The sequence below is a fragment of the Scleropages formosus genome, chromosome 9, assembly GCF_900964775.1.
Source record: "Scleropages formosus chromosome 9, fSclFor1.1, whole genome shotgun sequence".
Classification (NCBI taxonomy): Eukaryota; Metazoa; Chordata; class Actinopteri; order Osteoglossiformes; family Osteoglossidae; genus Scleropages; species Scleropages formosus.
Window position 1 is genome coordinate 30941483 of NC_041814.1, and position 18233 is coordinate 30959715.

Here is an 18233-nt window from a genome sequence, read left to right on the forward strand (position 1 = left end):
TTTTATACATCGTTGATTGCAAAGTAGTGGATTTTTACTGCGGTGAGTAACGTATTTTGTTCCACAAAAAAAGAACACAAGACCTCACCTGGGAAGTGAAAATTTCAGTCACAGCTACCCGTGCATACCTGACAATTTGGGTAATATTCAGCTACTTAATAGTTAGAGCAGGCAAAATAAATCTGCAGTTCATTCAGAGAAGTGATCGAAGGATACACATTAACAATCTAAATCTGTTGCTCTTGCACGGATGAACATGTGTCTTGACCTGACCTCGGTATAGTAGTGCAATCAGCAGAGTGAAGTTCCCCCGAACTCAAGGCTGGCAGCTGAGCAAAAAGATGATTATACAGGGGAAAAAAGTGGAAATCTTCATATGACCATGAAAAACTTTAAAGTTCTCATATCACTTTAATTTCCCCTCATCTGAATTATGTTACAGCAGTACACACAGGTTATCCACTCAAGGTTATCGACACTATTGCCCTTGGTATGTTTCATATTTCAGCTCTAATTAATCTGTCGGTTTTCCAAGTGATTGCACTAAACAAATACAGCTGTATGGGAATGATAACCAGGATTCCCACAACCCATTGGTACTTTACAATACTTTAGTTCTGTTTGATAACTGAACTGAATTGGGCAGCTGGTAGAATATTGGTTAGAGCTACTGCCTTTGGACCCAGAAGCTGCAGTTTTCAATCCCACCTCCAGTTGTTGTAGCCTTGAGGAATGTATTTATCCTTAATTTCTCCAGTAAAACTACTCAGCTGTATAAATGGGTGAGTCACTGTAGGTAGATTAACATCATAAGTTGCTTTGGAGAAAAGTATCAGCTAAATGAATAAATGTAAATTCACACGGCACCCTGAGCACAACTGGGATGAAGTCTGGGTCTGAAGCAGAAGAAAAACCAAATCATGGCCTAAAATCATGTGAATTTTCTTTTTTTTTTTTTGCCCTGGAGTTTCAGCATAATGAACTCATTACAAAAGCCATCCCCATGACAGTTGAATCCCTTGACCGGTTTCACAGTCACCCCAGACTGAGCTCTAGACAAAAAAGCAATAGAGCGACAATCGCAAATGGACTTTCAGAAGTAGCCCTGCACACCACATCAAACCAAAGTGAATTAAAAAGAGTTTGTGGGAAATACAAAGCATGCACTGGGGGAGTTTCCTTCTACTGCACAGAGGGATTCCAAGGACAAAGCTAAGGCTTTGTAACAATGAACAAAAACGGAGGAAAAGTCAATGACAGACTGACTCGAGTCACCCAACAGGTCAGATTTCCAATTTTATTATTGTCATTATATGATTTGAAAATTTCTACATTTCTACAGCAAGATGTTTTACTGCACATTTCAAGGTTAAATACGTCACTCATGGCTTCAACAGCAAAGCTCCTTCTTGGACTTGAACTAGCGAATTAAAGAACACTAATCTATGCTGTATCATATTTAATTCTCATCTTGGGTTAAAAAAAACATTACATATACACTTGACATATAGGAGGCTGCTTCCATATGCAGATCTATATGAAAATAATACTCTAACCCTTTCCATTGGTGCCCACAAACTACATTAAAGTTGACTTCACATTTAAACTACATGAGTATCTAGCGCAACTCTTAAATATTGAAAAATCTGCAGGAGTGAAAAGATTCAATGCTTCAGGACTATAGGAAAACAGCATATCGGAGGTCTACCTTAAGATTGTTGCTAGTTGGCAAATTTAAATTAGTGTCAAGCAGAATTACAGATAAACTCAAATCAGAGCTGATAAACTAAGTGGCATGACTTCACGCCGCCGGTGGGACTGGACTTTTGGACAGATGTGATTCACTCCTTCCGGTGACTGAAAGAAATGCTGATATCTCAGCAGTATAAGGTGAAAAATGGTGGTCTGAGAGAGTCCAGTGGACATTTGTTATCTGCAAGGCACTCGGGCATGGTCTCAGCATGACGCCACTCAACAAGCCGTCAATCTTAGTGCCCCATGCTAGCCAAGACTAAACAGAAGCTGGCTGAGAGGCCAGGAGGAACAAGAGAGGGCTGGAACCATGACAGCAAGGCAGAGTCAAAGGGTGCACTATGCAAAATCAAAACCGTTCATGTAATCTTTTTTGTTTCTTTCTTCTTCTCTTTTTTTTTTTTTTTTTGACGGCTTTGGGGGCTGTTTGCTTGAATTGTTTTGACAGTATGGGTCATTGCATGAATCTAATCATAAGCTACAAAGGAATATAAGAGCTGTGCTACCCTTAAAAAAGAGTGAGATTTATCCAAACTACACATAATCATGCATTGCAAACTCAAGAAAAATAAACAGGGACCCTGTTTTCCCTACATGTATAACAATCAATTACTGAAAGTTACACAAAGACGTTTTAAGAGACAGAAATATGTCAAAATGTCTGTAATAAAAGCAATCATTCCTTCAGAATGCCATTAGTGTCACATCAAATGACAAAGGATGCCAAATCAACCTGAGGCCTGACTAATCAATTCAGGCCAGTCTTTTCAGATGGGTCCTCAGCAGGAAAATCAAGAAAACTCTGATCAGAGCTTGAACAGAAACATGTTTGGTACGGAGTCAAATTACAGAAAAGTCTGTGAATGTTGACTAGGAATGTGATGGAGCCCAGAGCTCCTCAGCCATGTTGTTCAGATGACGTTCTACTGATTTTAATGAAAACATTTTTATCAGTTCCTCACTGACAGGAAGTGTCAAGTTGAAGAACCAACAGGTCCTACCAAAGATCAAGTTACAAATTTTAGAAAATAAGTCTTCCACAATTATTTATTTTTCCTCTTTGATTCAATGTGGTGCGAATACCACTTGTAATTACACCCTGAGCTGATAGGTGCCAGTGAAACCCAACAAAACAGAACAGGAGCATGGGACTGACTTACCTCTCTCTCTCTTTTTTTTTAACAATGTTTACAGCTTGGGTCTGGTGTTTACTAGTCATCAATAAAAATATCGGAGGAGTTTCAATAGCAGACTGTGGCAAGAGTATATTTTCACTTCCAGTAATTTCAAAATAGATTAAATTTTTAGGTCTAAATTAAATTATTTTGAATAAAATATTTTAATAGCTGAGGGGTGTGGTGGCGCAGTGGGTTGGACCGGGTCCTGCTCTCTAGTAGGTCTGGGGTTCAAGTCCTGCTTGGGGTGCCTTGTGGCAGACTGGTGTCCCGTCCTGGGTGTGTCCCCTCCCCCTCCGGCCTTACGCCCTGTGTTGCTGGGTAGGCTCCGGTTCCCTGTGACCCCGTATGGGACAAGCGGTTCGGAAAGTGTGTGTGTGTGTGTGTATGTGTATGTATATTTTAATATTAGGGGGTGCGGTGGTGCAGTGGGTTGGACCACAGTCCTGCTCTCCAGTGGGTCTGGGGTTTGAGTCCCGCTTGGGGTACCTTGTGACGGACTGGCGTCCTGTCCTGGGTGTGTTCCCTCCCCCTCCGGCCTTATGCCCTGTGTTGCCGGGTTGGCTCCGGTTCCCCGTGACCCCGTATGGGACAAGTGGTTCTGAAAATGTGTGTGTGTGTGTATTTTAATATTTTATCACATCTACATCAGAGGTTTTTACAGAACCTAATCAATAAATAAACTGAGGGTCATCTGTGTTTTGATCTTTTCCTTATTGTGTATTCAAGGCTAAAATTAGTTTGGAGTTACCAACAAATCCAACTACATGCAGACGTTGGGCCCCAGTTCCATTCATTAGTTGGGCAACAACAGTTCTTCAATTTACTGCTGAGAATGAGCAGCATCCATGCAGTCATGCAGTCTACCAGACACTTTTGGAGTTTTACACCATTTCTAAAGACATCTCTGATGTTACGAAGCCTCTGTTTCATTCTAAAAGAGCACAAAGAACTAGTGACTCATATAAAATATAGTGCAAAAGAAAGCCCACTTTCCTGCTCAGCATTTTGCTAACACAGGTAGGACATCCTTTATGCTATTTATTTTACTGTAAATGACAACAGTTCTGAATGTAAGACAACCAAATTTTGATAATACATATTACAGTATGATGAGAAATGCAATAGTTCTCCAGTCTTACTTGTCACTTAAGTCATCTACATTATGTGGTTCTTCATCTTATAATTAAAGGTTACATTTTTTTTTACCCTGCAGCTTTTTCTGTGTTGGCTTCTTTAGCCTTTTTCCTTTTGTCAGAAGACAGACTGATTAACTGTTCTCAGAAAAATGGTGAGAGATCAGTTATTACACCAGGCATTGCTCAATATCAGACAGACAATTTGGAGGTGCTCAAAAGAAATTATAAAAAAGGGAATATCTTTGCTATCCAGATTTTTCAGTGAAACACTGTTCCAATTCAGCTGGGAACGTTTTCAGAAATGACTGATACACATCGTTTCCTTGTTCATCTTCACTGTTTTGGGAGTGTAGTTGCAAGGGGTGACATCATACAGTTTCATTGTCAAATTAAACTGAATACCCACTCTTGCTTCTTTCCCCCAACACCATCTTCTAACGACTCCCTCAGAAGAATTTCTTAGTTTGCTGAAGGTAAATAATTGGAATCTATGGTTTAAAAAGGTAATATAATTTAGTGAGACTGGAAAACAAATCTGGTTTGTGTCCCATAATTAATTGCTGCTCTTCAGTTTTTAATGTATTGCTTGACCATCCCACACCCCAACCCCAAGTTGGCCTCTGGCCCCATCAACATCAAGAAGGCACAGTAAGTTGACCCTGACCTTGACTTGACCCAGCAAAGTCTGTCATCCTGTGATCCCAGCATTGCCTGGGTCCATACAGCTGTGTCCCCACGCCTACCAAAAACACCATCATCTCCCCAAGCCATTCTCCACAGCAGCACGGAAACTTGGCATTTATAACCCACCCACACCCTACCTTCGTCTAATCATCCATGAGGCTGACCTGTCCATCACATTGTAGGACTGAGCTTTGCTGTTACCGGCAGCAAAGGTGATTCCACAGAGAAGTGCTTCTTGCACATCTCACAACATAAAATTCACAGCTGCTGATTACTTTCACCTTTAATATGCCACTCTGTTATTAAAATTCACTCAAATCTTGTTTCGTTGTACAGAGGGCAGTATTTGGTACATTTCCACCTTGTCTTCTAAACATGCAATTTACGTATTTTCTAAGATAGAGAAATTTTCAGGTTTATTTTAAATTGCATTTCCTTCACTGTTCTGTTACCCAGAATTTATCTTTCGGGCACAAATGTTTGCAGCAAAACAGTCAGAGAAGAAACCCAAATGGTGCAGGGGGAGGAGAGGAAGCGAGGCAGCAGACAACGTTTTGAAGCAGTTTCGGAAGAATGCTCTCCTTCAACATATTTTTACTTATTATAGCTATATTTGACACTTTTAACGAAACTGCACAGTGAATAAATAGAGCTATGTGTCTATTATCACACTTTCTTGACTGGAAAATGAAAGCAACGACATGCTGACAAACATGTTTATGTGATAAATTGGTCGCTTGTTCGTAGCCAGTTTTGTTAAAGTTTACCATGAGACACAGAGTGAAACATTTTTTAATACATTCGCCCCAGTTATTCCCTATTGTGCTGCAACTCACTTGCCTTTCTTTCCCCAGTTTTATACTCTCCTGCGGCACCTGATGTGCAGGAGGAACACTGAACTGTCTCACATTTAAAAAGCAAAACATAACACACTGAATAGGATGTTGTCCACATCACATTTTTCATTATCATTTATTTTAAAGCACAGTGTTAATATTGCTTCACATTAACAAACACAATAAAATATGCTGTGGACAGGATAGAGAAACTCTGGAGTCTCTTATTCTGCATTGTAAGAGCTGTTAAAAACAGAATAAATACCATCTTAATTAATTTTATAGATGTTTTAACAGAACCTAAACCATGAATAAATCTAGGAATTAAGCTTTTTTGATTTAATCATTGGACTTATGAACACTTTGAGGTATATACAGACTTTCAGTCACAGTTGTATTTTTGAGGCACACTGCTGATGATGTGAAATACAGCCACATGGCCTTTGATGACACCATCATCTTTGAAATGGAAATCATGGCAAAGTGACGTGGCTAATAGACCTTATAATCCAAACCAGCAGACTGCCAGGAACAAGTGGAGCTCCTTCCATGATTTAAACTTAAGCATTTTCCCTCAATGGCTATGCCTGCAGAACCACAGATATCTACAGAAGCAGTCAATCACCCTGACCAATGTTCTGTGCTCTGTGCTCTTCAAAAAAAGACTGGTAACAGACTGAACCAGTTAGATAATTCTTCTTTATTTGCTTTCCCAAAGTCCCATCTCAACAGCAGCATCTTTACGGACAAAGAGTTATTTCTGTTTCCATCTCGTCATGGATCCTTTGTAGGTCTATATCCAAGGTCTTCTATTGAGTCTTACCTTTGTGACGTCTTCTTGTACTTTCGTCTGTCAAAGAAGAACAATAACAGCAGAAGTGAACATGTTGAGCATTCCAGCTCTGCTTGTATTCAAAAAAAATTGCAGCAAAGGCTCCCGTTGCACACGCTCCTCTCATACAGCTGTGTTACAGTTGTGGTACTTCTATGAATGATCATTTCAAACGGATGTACTAAGGAATCGGCCCCTTTTTAAAACACCCAAACATAAATGAACGCACACAAACACATTGACAATACCACACTCCTCCACTCACACACATTCTCATACTTACATGTACACTTCTCATCTGCGCTCCACTTCTGCGTAAAATATTGCATTTACTTTTTTTAACTTATATCAAACCCAACCCTACACTTCGAACCCTAACTCTAACCAGAATGTCCTTCAGTTATAGAGTTCCCATAAATCTTAGTTTCCAGTCAATTTCACCACCTCCCACAAAGACATATTGAGAGAACAAGGAATATTCTTGAATATACTTGCAAAGGAAAGCTAGAATACTTTCATACAGAATAGTGTGTTTAACTATGTGAGATGGATGCATGACAAGAATCGTTCACAGTGTCTTTTAACATGCATCTACCAAAAGCTTTGTGATTTACAACCAGTTTTACCAGTAACTCTCATTAATCAGTACCAGTCTGTAATCAGATCAGTCAGTAATTCTTTGACCACTAAACCCATTGATGAACATTCAGCTTGTGCCCCGTAGCTGTGAGATTGTCTACCTGGTGCATTCATACACTTTCATTTTACTTTTGTGGGTGATGTTACAGCCAGACCACAAAGGCGCATACTAACACCGGGTCAATGAAACAAATCTGGACAGGAACCAAACCTGTTGCTGTGTCTGCCAGGGCTTTGGGGAATTCAGTGCGTGTGAAGGGTGAGGTTGGAACAGGTTGGGATTGTGGAGGCAGGTTGACAGTAGGGAAGGTGAGGCTGAATGGATGCTAATAAAGACTGCTATACAGTTTCACGGAGTGGAATGGAAGCCAAGTGCTTTTAGACTAATGGAAAAGTTGGGCAGGGCTAGCTGGAGTCTGTGGGGGATGATGGTGGTGGGACGCAACAAGACGATAGGGGTTTGGGTGGACAAAGAAAAATGGTGCAGGCTTTAGCGGAAATAGAGAATTGGAGCTTGATGGAAATATGACATGATTGTCCGACTCATGGAATTAACTGTGTGGAGAAGGACAGAAATTAAACCTTGGCTTTAAACAGAAAAGGAGGAGGGGCAAGCCAAGAAGGGTAGGTACACGAGGTGAGGTAGGTGTAATTTGAAAGACAGTGACAAAGTGAACCTTTGGCTGTTGACCAGTCAACTGAGAATCATTCAGAAGTGATGACTGGATGGAACTTGATCGACCATGCAACTACATCAGTTTGATGATGCTGCCAAGAGGGAGTCCACAGTGGTCTCCATGCCATCACCTTGCTGTCTGTCCTGGGGTTAAAGCCTTCCATTCCAAGCCTCTTGTGTTGTGAGGCTCCAGTAAATCAGAAGGTCCATGAGTCGTGGTTGGCTTTCAAGGGCCTCATAAATCAGCCATGGTGCAGTCCTGCTGCTTCCTTCATAGTTGCGCTTCAGAGCGACAGAAACGCTAACGTACTCAACAGATGTGGCCTTAGGTTCATTACACGCTGGATTAGGCTCGCAGTCTGGTGTCTCACAGTGTCAATAATGCGTGTTTCTACTTAACAGTGGGGGTGAGCAATAACTGCAAAACTGATGAGGAGAAAGTGTTTCCGTGTCTCCGTAGTTTAGTCTGGCGAAACCCCAGGCAAGGACACCAAAGCAGTTATTATGAGTGAGCTTCACGCTTCGGCTGTCAGCCAAACATCGAGCCATCTAGGGTACCTGCTTGTACTGAGTTAGAGTGTTGTTGCAGCTGATCTAGGAATGTTATATCTATAGCGGGTCCATTGCTCATACCTGGGGATTAATGTGCAGTGCCCATGGGTGGGGAGGGGCGGTTGCTGGAATGGCACGATCGGGCTGGCATCATATTTAGACCTTGTTCTTTCATATTAGACACACACGCTCCCTCCGTCTCATAATGCACACAGACACATACACTCATCTACTCCAGTACAAACATCCGGTACGCTTAAGCAAAGAAACATGCTCTTTCATAAACACTTTCTCACATTCTCACACACAAATATACACTCGCTCGTACCCATCTTCCTCTCTCTCACAGACACACACACACACACACACACACACGCACACGCACACACACACACACACACACACACACACACACACACACACACACACACACACGCTTGCTCTGTTTAAAATGCACAAATGCTCTTGGTTTCTCATTCTTAACAGACCACACACACCCACGCACATTTCTCTTTCTCTTGGCCATCTCCCTCCTAAACAGCTGTTGTGACAGAGCCGAGTGGTTCCTATCAGTCAAAGTCCTTCTGGACAAAACTCTCCGTGGGATTATGCCGAGTGCTCGGTGTTATCTCCCTCCCACTCTCATGGAGAAAAAAAGACAAAAGAACAACAACAAAAACAAAAACGAGACAAAAACACAAACGAAGGAGCGTGACCTTTCACCCCGGACTGGGCGGAGAGATCTCTGCCTACCTCTGTGACTGTGAATCTGAGCGTTTTGGAATCCTGCACTTGAGAGTCAAGTTTTGGCCCCTGTCTGCTATCAGCAGAGTCTCAGGACACTTTTCGGCAGGGTGACGCTTTCACTGCAATTCGTGATCGACTACGATGAATCAGTAAAACAAGCTTCTGCCGCAGATCCTATCAGGTATGCTGCTCCAGGTTTGGGGATGTCGCCCGCTCATAGCCAGCTTTTATCTGCCAGCATAGTTTTGTTTCCCTAACTTCATTAAAAGCTTTAAAAGGCTTGCAGAAAATAAATAAATCAAGAACTAAATAAATACATAAAATTAACCACGGGAAGTAAATGATGATTACCTAGCCTTTTCCTCCCCAGTGCTTTCTTTTCCCCATTATTTTCCATCATCTCTCTTTTCCACTCTCTTTGGGTGCATTAAGTTGATTGAGAGTTTGTTCAGTTGCCCGATTTTCACATCAGAGCTGTCACTAAGAAGACGTGAGGGAGGCTTTAAGCTTTGCTCGTACAAACGGATGAAACCAAAACAGAGCAAAGCACTGCAGATGATGCACAGTGAAGATCCTCCACGCCTGTGTACGTAAACACACAGATTTGTTCAACGTCTCTGCAGGACTATAGTGCAAAATCACAATGTGAGCCACTAAGTATTCACGAGACCAAACTCCTAGTCTAAAGAAGGTGGAGCATTTTGAAAAGTAGAAGACATCCTTTCCCATGTTTTCAAATTACTTTTGGCAAAAGACACAACTTGCAGGACTCGCGCAGCAATGGGACCACTAGGAAGCGCTCAATGTGGACTCTTTCAATCTGTTCTGCTTGGGTGATTTTTCTGAGTAGTCAGACAGGCATGCTACAGGTCCTGGGAAAGAATGCCGGAAAAGGGAAAAAACCTGAGGAAAACACACACGCACACCCCCATACACACACTCACACACACACTCACACACACACACACACACACACACACACACACTCACACACACATTCACACACACCTGCATGCCAGCAGGGGAACGTGAAGATGATACTCACAGCCCACGCAGCCTCAGCCAGATCTTCTCAATCTGCTCCGGCAGAAGGTGCTTCAGAGAGTTGTTCTCAAAGTCCTCGATCTCCTTGGTAGGAGACTCCAGGACCTCCATGGAAGCAAAATTTGTCTTCAGTTTTTTTTTAGTTTTTAATTTTTTTTCTAAAAGAAAAATGTTTCAGGCACAAAATGTAGAAGGAAGCAAAGTGCCCCTTGAGAGAGGGAGCGCAATGGAACTGGTTTTCTTCCTTTTTTCAGAGGAAGCCCCCCCCTCCCCTCTTTTCTGTTAGAGAGACAGCAGTGGGACAGACATCCTCTCCCCTCCCCTTCTCACTTCGCTGTGGCTGTCTGTCTGCATCGGTCCAGCCGCGGTGCCTGTGCCCCCCGCAACCCCCCCCCCCCAACCGCCACCACCACCACCCTCCCAACCCGTTCACACTCAGACCGTGTGTCACCAGCTCTGGTTTCAGGTGCTCACTGAGCGCGTGCAGTGGCCGTGGCGGAAACGCAGGGAATGGAGGGGTGGGGTGGGCTGGCACACTCTACCTCATGAATACGAGGAGCGGAACAGATTAGAAGGGCGCCACTGATCCCCTCCGCTGCCAGCACCCGCTGGGGCAGCACATTGGCGGGAGGCCGAAGGGGATAAGATGGAAATGATAATAACCGCAGTCTGAGGCAAGGGATGACCTGGAGGTTTGTAAACGTGGGGAAAAAGGAGAATTGTATGTGTATGTGTGTATGTATGTGTATGTGTGTGTGTGAGAGAGAGACAGAGAGAGAGAGAGAGACAGAGAGTGAGAACAATTGCTGCAGCCTGAAAGAGAGAGAATAGCAGAATTACAGTGACTGAGCGCTTGCGATAAAGACAGAGAATAAATGCGAAACGAGAAGAAGAGGAAGAGGAAAGCTTTCTGACAATTGCACTTCTTTGATGTGTGAATAGGAGGGGTGGGATTCTCATATCAGACTCCCAGCCCACCTGCCTCGCTTCCTGGAGGGTGCTATGGCGAGGGCTCCTCTTTCCCTTCTCCTTCTGGGGTGCTGGAGGGCTATGACCAAACCCTCGCCCACCATCACGACCTCCGTTTGTAGATCCAGAGTGATAGCAGAGAGGAGCAGGAGAAGGACACCGTGGACACAGGGTGATGAGAGACACCCACCTATCCAAGGGGATGGGACAGAGAGAAGGAGGGAAGTAGGCAGCAGCGGAGCCGAACGCACTCAATGAAGCGATGACATTAAAAATGCACTAATTAGAAAAAATCCAGGTAGTGAATTATGTTTAGATGTGATTTTGGGGTGTTTTTGTACTTTTACTACGCACGTGCACACACCTATATTCAAATACATATGGTTGTGGTTTCTTTGCACCCCCACACTGCAACTTCTCTTTCCTGTAGAACTCACAAGGTCTCACTAAACAACCCCCTCGCAACCCCTTGTGACCATGGTGACAACACTGCGAGAACACATCAGGGAACCACGACAAAACCTGCGAGGAACATTCCCCCAAGAGGCGCAGTGCATTTCCAATGACAAAACTAAACTGCAAGCAACAACATCTTCAATATTCATGTATTAAAAGACACTTGTGGCCAGTTTTCGACATGATTATTTACCTCATCTTATGCGCATATCGTGATTTTTTTCAAAGAAAAAATTCCAAGAGCATGTGCAAAAGAGCTGCACGTCGAACAGTGTAAGTTACGAAGGGCGTGTTTTATAATAAGTTGTTAATTTGTGCATGCACACACTTGCAGAAGCACACGAGAAATCCACATTAACGGTGTCTCTGTGAATTACCAAAATATTTCTCTTCACCAGATGAATGTAACCTTTGTCTTCCTCATATTTCATCCTTGCCAGTCCAACAGAAAGGATAAACACAGCTGCATTCAGGATGGAAGACAGCGGCACTTCAGTGTATCGGTTGCAAAATGAACTATTAACACGGTCTGTGATTGAAATACACATATAATTTATAGTTACTTACGGCAAAATATATATAATCAACCCATAAAATACGGAACGTTTTCAATGCACATCACCTATGAATTATACACTGGAATTGGGCATTAATCCATGTCAGATATATGTGTATGTTTCACTGTTCTAAAACAAAGCAATGCATTTTAAGATGACATGTATTTTGTGCTCAGTTACTGGCTATGCAATGGGCATTGAATCAGTATCCTGTTCATGGCTAGACAAGTGCTTTGACCATGAGGCTTCTGAATGCAACAGGAACTGCCTGTGCAAGGATAATGTGCTGTGGATCTCCTCCATGTCCAGGGTACTTAACATAAGTAGTTTCAGCTGCACAAGTACAAACGGAGCCATTTGCGTTGAATTACAGCGTGAGCTCCACAAATAAAAACAATGCAATGTTTGCGGGGAGTGACCGGAATATGTAATAAGCTGCGGGGTATCTGATATTCCGAAGTCAACCCGACCTCGGACATTTTCATAATTATATCAGATACTCCTGGGTCTGTGGCTGGCATTTCTCATATAATGGCTTAAAGCAAATAAAAATACCAAAAGGCTCAGTCCAAGAGTTCTGCATAAACACTGTAGTCTCAGCCCAAGGGGAAACTGAATGTTATTGTGGAGTCAAGTACCAGCTCACATTACAGTAACTGGTATAATACTTGGGACAGAAGAGATTTTTTTTCCAGCTGAAGAAGACTCCCCTCCAGCCCTCAAACCCCAGCTTCTCCATTGTTCAGCCATCTCTTGTCCCTCAGATCCTCGGGTCCCTCCAAGCCTGAAATCTCCTCTCTCGACCATCTCATCATCTCTCAATCTCCAGATCTGCTTTTGGACATCTGGCCATTTCTTGGTCAGAAATATACAGTATCTCTCTATTGCTGTGTAATTTATTGATCTCCTGCTTCTGTCAATCACCATCCCCTACTTCAATCTCCTGATCCCCAACACCCCTCTCAGTCCCCTGCTTGTCTTTCTCCAGCTTGTCTCTTTCTTTCTCTCATCAGCGAGGAATGTGATCCTCTGGTGTCTGTTTCACAGCGAGATGCTTCTGAACAATCATCATCACCATAAATGGCCCCAAAAAGAGACATTCTGTCTGCAACACACATCTCAGACCCAACTGAAGGTTCAGCTCAAACCCAAACAAAGGAAAAGCCATGGTACTTTGCCAATAATGGAACTCGTCCCTATGATGAAATCCTCATACAAGAGCTTAAACTGGAGGCAGAAGGTAAACACTTAAAACTGTTTACCTTTTAAAACTTCTGTACTCAACTTGATTGGGGGGTGGTATGGCCTTTTCTTTACTCAAATGTTGAGTAGAAGGACGGGGGAGTGCTCTGAACCAGGTGTATGTGGTCTAAACCAAAGGATGATACAGGTTCTATCTTGGCAGCAGAAACTGAGAGAGGATTTTGCGGAGACAATGCTCACTCCAATGCTCATTTCCACAAAGCTGACGCCTACACATGCACACATACAATGGCTGGTTGGCGTTGCACATGTTTCTTCTGACAAGCCAACATTTAACGCTGTCCAGAAGACATTTGGGGTGCCTTGGTTATAAGCCAATTTTAACTCTTGAAAACTGAGAGAATGGATGAGAAGAAGAGGGAGGGAATGAGCTGTAAATGTCCCATCCCTACGGGGTCCGAAGGGTGGCTCATGCTCACCTTGGCTCACCTTACGAAGATGTGCTCCAGGCCACCAGGCACCTGAGTTCTAACTGAACCGCAGCTTGATGAAGAAACCCACTGATCTTCATCTGATCTCGGAAACTCTCAAGGAAACAGTAGCATTCGTAGAGCACCTACCCTTCTCAAGGATACAATAGCTGAGCTTCTCCCAGAACCAGAACATGCCTTCCTGTAGTCCAGATTCAACCTTCACATATCAGTCACCTGATGAAAATAAAAATAATACCTCATACCACAATTTTGAAAAACGGGAAATATGTTTACACCTTCAAAAGCAATGTTTATGAGTCCTTACACACCTTTAAATAACCCTGATATTCACAGGGTAACGTGCTGCACTATTACACACACACATTGACTGAAACCGTTTGTCCCGAATGGGGTCGCGGCAAGCCGGAGCCTAACACCCCAGACGGGCCCTCCAAGTGGGACTCAAAATGCCAGACCCACCAGAGAGCACGCACAGGCCAAACCTGCTGTCCCACCCCCCGTTGTGCTGCACTGTATAAAATAAAAACAACTTATATATTATGTACAACTGGAGATACATCTCACACACACACACACACACACACACACACACACACACACACACTGTCTGAGGCCGCTTGCCCCGAGCAAGGTCGCAGCAAGCCAGGGCCTGACTTGGTGGAGGATGCACCCAGAGCGGGACGCCAGTCCATCAGACAACACCCCAAGCAGAGCTTGAACACAAGGCCCACCAGAGAGCAGACACAGACCAAACCCACTACACCACCATCCCCTCCTCAGAGATGTATACATCATACATTAATACAGTTTGCTGCTCTGAAATAGATGTGAGAAGGTTGTAGAATATGATATAGATATGTGCTGTATCCTATTCTGAATTGTCTCACTGTCATGTTCCCATTTAAAAAAAAAAAAAGAAAGGAAGTTAAACTCCCACGGTTGATGTTTTTCTTTTTTTTTTTTTAATCTGCATGCAAACAAAGTACAAGCACATCCAAAGGGGAGAATGCAGATTCTGTTACAATTACACGTGGTTTGCATGATAGCTACAGTTCTGTTTACTGCTCATCCTCAGCCACTCAGTGCAGCATTAATTTTTCCTCCTATGCCCCACAGTATCAGCCAGCAGGTGGCATAGTGGCTAAAGCTGTCACCATACAGTCAAAATACCTGGACTCAATCTCATCTCATACTCTTGGTCAAGATACTGACTTGGTACAGTAAAAATTACTCACCTGCATGCAGTGCTGCTTGAAAGTATGTGAACCCTATAGGGATGGTCATTATTGTTGTATTGAATAATATAATAAATGTATAAAATTAATAAATAATTATGATTTACACACCTGACTCTACTTATCTACTTGGTTTAATCAGTACAACTTGGACTTCACTTATTTTTATACCTGCACTACTACCATGTTTCTACTACACACATGATTTCCTTTAAAGCAACATATGGAATTGGTTATTACACACCTGTTATGTTACATGAGAAACACAGATTCTCATTAAAGAACCATTCTGTGGTAAAACTGAGGGACACAGGGGGTTCACACATTTTCAAACTGCAAATGTGTAAATCATTGTAAGTCACTTCACACTGTAAGTTGCTTTGCAGAGAAACATAAGGTAAATGAATGAAAACTGAGATAAACTATTGAAAATAGACGGAATGAGAAAGCAGTAGGGACACCTGCGATACCTTTGACCGCAGCACTAACTAATTTTCTACCAGTAAAGCACAGCTATTGATTTTTGTCACGCATTTATCAATAATGTTGCCATTTGAACAAATGAGTAACAATCTCACTTTGAATGCAAACACAAGAAAGTCTCAGTTTTTGCTGTCGTGACTCATCGGGGAGGGGGTACCAGGGGGCTATCGAAGGGCAAAGAGATGCTGTTTACCATGTGTTTACAACATGTTATTATTATTATTATTATTATTATTATTATTATTATTATTGACAAGTTATTGAGTAGGTATTCATGATATCTCGTGCAGGCAAAGGTTTCGTACATGAGACACGATGCCAGGGGGCAAATTTTGCTCAGGGTTCAAATCTGGAAAATTTGGAGTGGCAGCGGGTAGGAATGTCAAAAAAAAAACAACCCATAAAGTCAAAGAAAAGGTATGACCTTGGACAACAAACCGAGGAGCAAGGAAGGGAAAGTGTGTGTCAGTGTGTGAAGCACAGCTCTGAGAAGGCCTTGTGCTCTGCTGAGGAGAAAGAGGGATTTGGGAGAGAAGGGGAAATAGAGAGGGACAGACAGAGACAGGGAGACAGCGAGAGAGAGAGAGAGAGAGCGAGAGAGAGAGAGAGAGAGAGAGAGAGAGAGAGAGAGAGAGAGTCCGTGTGCGTCAGACCGTGTCCGCTTTGGCACGCTTCGACGGGCGCTATTTCTGAACCCGGTCCCAGGCGCCATCAGTGGGGGTCTGTTGGCCCGGTCGCTGGAGCGCTCAAGGGCTCAGCGTTTACACGCTCCTCTGTGGACCGCCGGCTGACCCCGGACCGGGGTCCCTAGGGCGAGAGGCCCCCACCGAGACCCTGACGCGGGAAAAGGGGCCGGGACGCTTTGGCCTGACGTCAGAGCAGAGCTAAAACTGTCACAGAGATTCCTGTCTCAGGCTGCATGCTGGATATGGTGGCTAACACACACATACACACAGAGTCCATCGCAGGACACACATTATGAAGTACTTAAATATCTACTCAAGCAAGGCACATAGACTTACATATACACACAGTATAAACAATATTTATTATTATTATTATTATTATTATTATTATTAAAATAATTTTCCTGACACAGTGTGACTTACAGTGTTAGGTTTGTACTCTAATGTATTGTCAACAATGTACCAAATTACACAGCTGGGTAATTTTTACTGTACCAGTTCAGTGTAAGTACCTTGACCAGGACTACTATGGGGGAAAAGGAATCCAGGTCATCTGAGTACAAGGGAACAGCTTTAGCCACTGTGCCACCTGTTGCTCTGGAAGTGAAAAGAAGGAGCAAAACAAAGAAATAAGAGTAGAAGGGTGGACTGGAGGAAGACACTAAAAGAGAAAAGGAACAGAAAGAATATAAAGGCGGTAAGGCGGGGGGGGTGGTACCAACACGAGCATGATTAAGCTGCGGGGTGCACAAACCCAACGAGCTGCTTTGGCTGATTGATGGTGTTCCAGAATATTCTCTGTTCATTAAAAAATAATTCAAATTGTTCAGGCACTGAAACCAGATCTAGACCATTATCCAAAAAAAAGAATCTCATTAGCCTGCCTCTGAACGTCCCGTGGTACTTTAACAATACACCTTACAGCCAGAGCTGTTTTCTGAAATGCTCAAGGAGTCAAAAACAAGCGGATGCGGTTGGCCATCTGTAGCGTGACGACACAAAGGAGTGGCGGCATGAAACGGGGTCCCGACTCATTGTCCTTCCACTGTAGTAAAACATGGTGAATTGCAGGGAGGCAGGCTCACCAGCTGACCTCTATATGCAGCGCAGTCGGATTCAAGCAGCCACATGTTCAAGGTTCGGGCCCAAGACCCAGTTGCCACCAGGCAAAGGGTCGGGGGCGGTCATGGATGTACCCGCCAGCACCCCCTTTGTAGGGGTATAATGGAGCGGAGTGGGACAAAGGGCAGAGAAGACAAAGGTGGCTCGTACCCACAGCTCATTGGTTTGGTTTAAAAAGGCTCTTTCTTAATGAGTAAAGCAAACACTCACACACACGCACGCACGCAAACATCACGGCTGGTATTTCTACTGAGGGTTTATCTCCATGTGTTAAAAGGCAATCATTGGTCTCGCACTTATTCTTTTATGACCGTGCAGCTGCTGTAGGACCATTTTAGTACCAGTGTGGTACCAGAACGCTGGTGAAAAACCGAGGTCGGGGTGTTTGGACACACTGCTCCCTCTGCACTGCACTCCTCAGTTCATTTCCTCAAGCACATGTCTATCTGTTTGGGGCGGGGGAGTACAACAGTGTAAGTGTAAGGAGATGCAGCACATATATGCATCAGTCACCATCTACATTGTGATGGTAACCTCAGAAAATCGGAGCAGGCGCACACAAACACACACACACACACAGAGAAAAATGTTTATAATGGGCTCAGAAATATACACACGTGGTATACACTCATACCACCCACTGAAGTGTATTTACAATCCCCACAAACATAAAGTCACACAAACATGTACAGTACGCAAACGTGTGTGTGTATGTGTGTGTTTGTCAGAAGTTAATTTACACACACACGGATACACAAATGGACATGCATACAGAAAATACACACATATGCAGTACTTAGAATCCAGGGGAAACTGGTGGATATTATGAACACACACACACACACACACAAACATGTCCTGCTCTTGTTTATCTCCCTGCATTGGTCACTGCCTAATTAGAGCGCTTTCTCAGTTTTACAGCCAATGATGTGCCTCTTTGCAAGGTTGGAAG

General features: G+C 43.3%; 1 protein-coding gene and 1 long non-coding RNA gene across 4 annotated transcripts in view; one reads left to right on the forward strand and one right to left on the reverse strand.

Moving 5' to 3' along the window:
- The window catches only part of LOC108932667 (calcium/calmodulin-dependent 3',5'-cyclic nucleotide phosphodiesterase 1C-like), a 72242-nt gene extending 61841 nt beyond the window's left edge, over window positions 1-10401 (reverse strand). The window contains exons 1-2 of one of the 3 annotated variants that reach the window (XM_018749211.2): window positions 10078-10401; window positions 6410-6436 (exon numbers count right to left, since the gene is read on the reverse strand). In XM_018749211.2, the coding sequence (XP_018604727.1) occupies window positions 6410-6436; window positions 10078-10187 (137 nt within the window). In that variant the 5' untranslated portion in view covers window positions 10188-10401. The remainder of the gene's footprint in view (window positions 1-6409; window positions 6437-10077) is intronic. The other 2 variants (XM_029255070.1, XM_018749212.2) reach the window with 2 other exon arrangements.
- A 113-nt stretch (window positions 10402-10514) lies between these two features.
- Window positions 10515-11663, forward strand: LOC108932668 (uncharacterized). The gene is made up of 3 exons (XR_001966014.2): window positions 10515-10768; window positions 11168-11343; window positions 11476-11663. It is a non-coding gene; the product is annotated as an uncharacterized LOC108932668 (long non-coding RNA).
- The last annotated feature ends 6570 nt before the right edge of the window (window positions 11664-18233 follow it).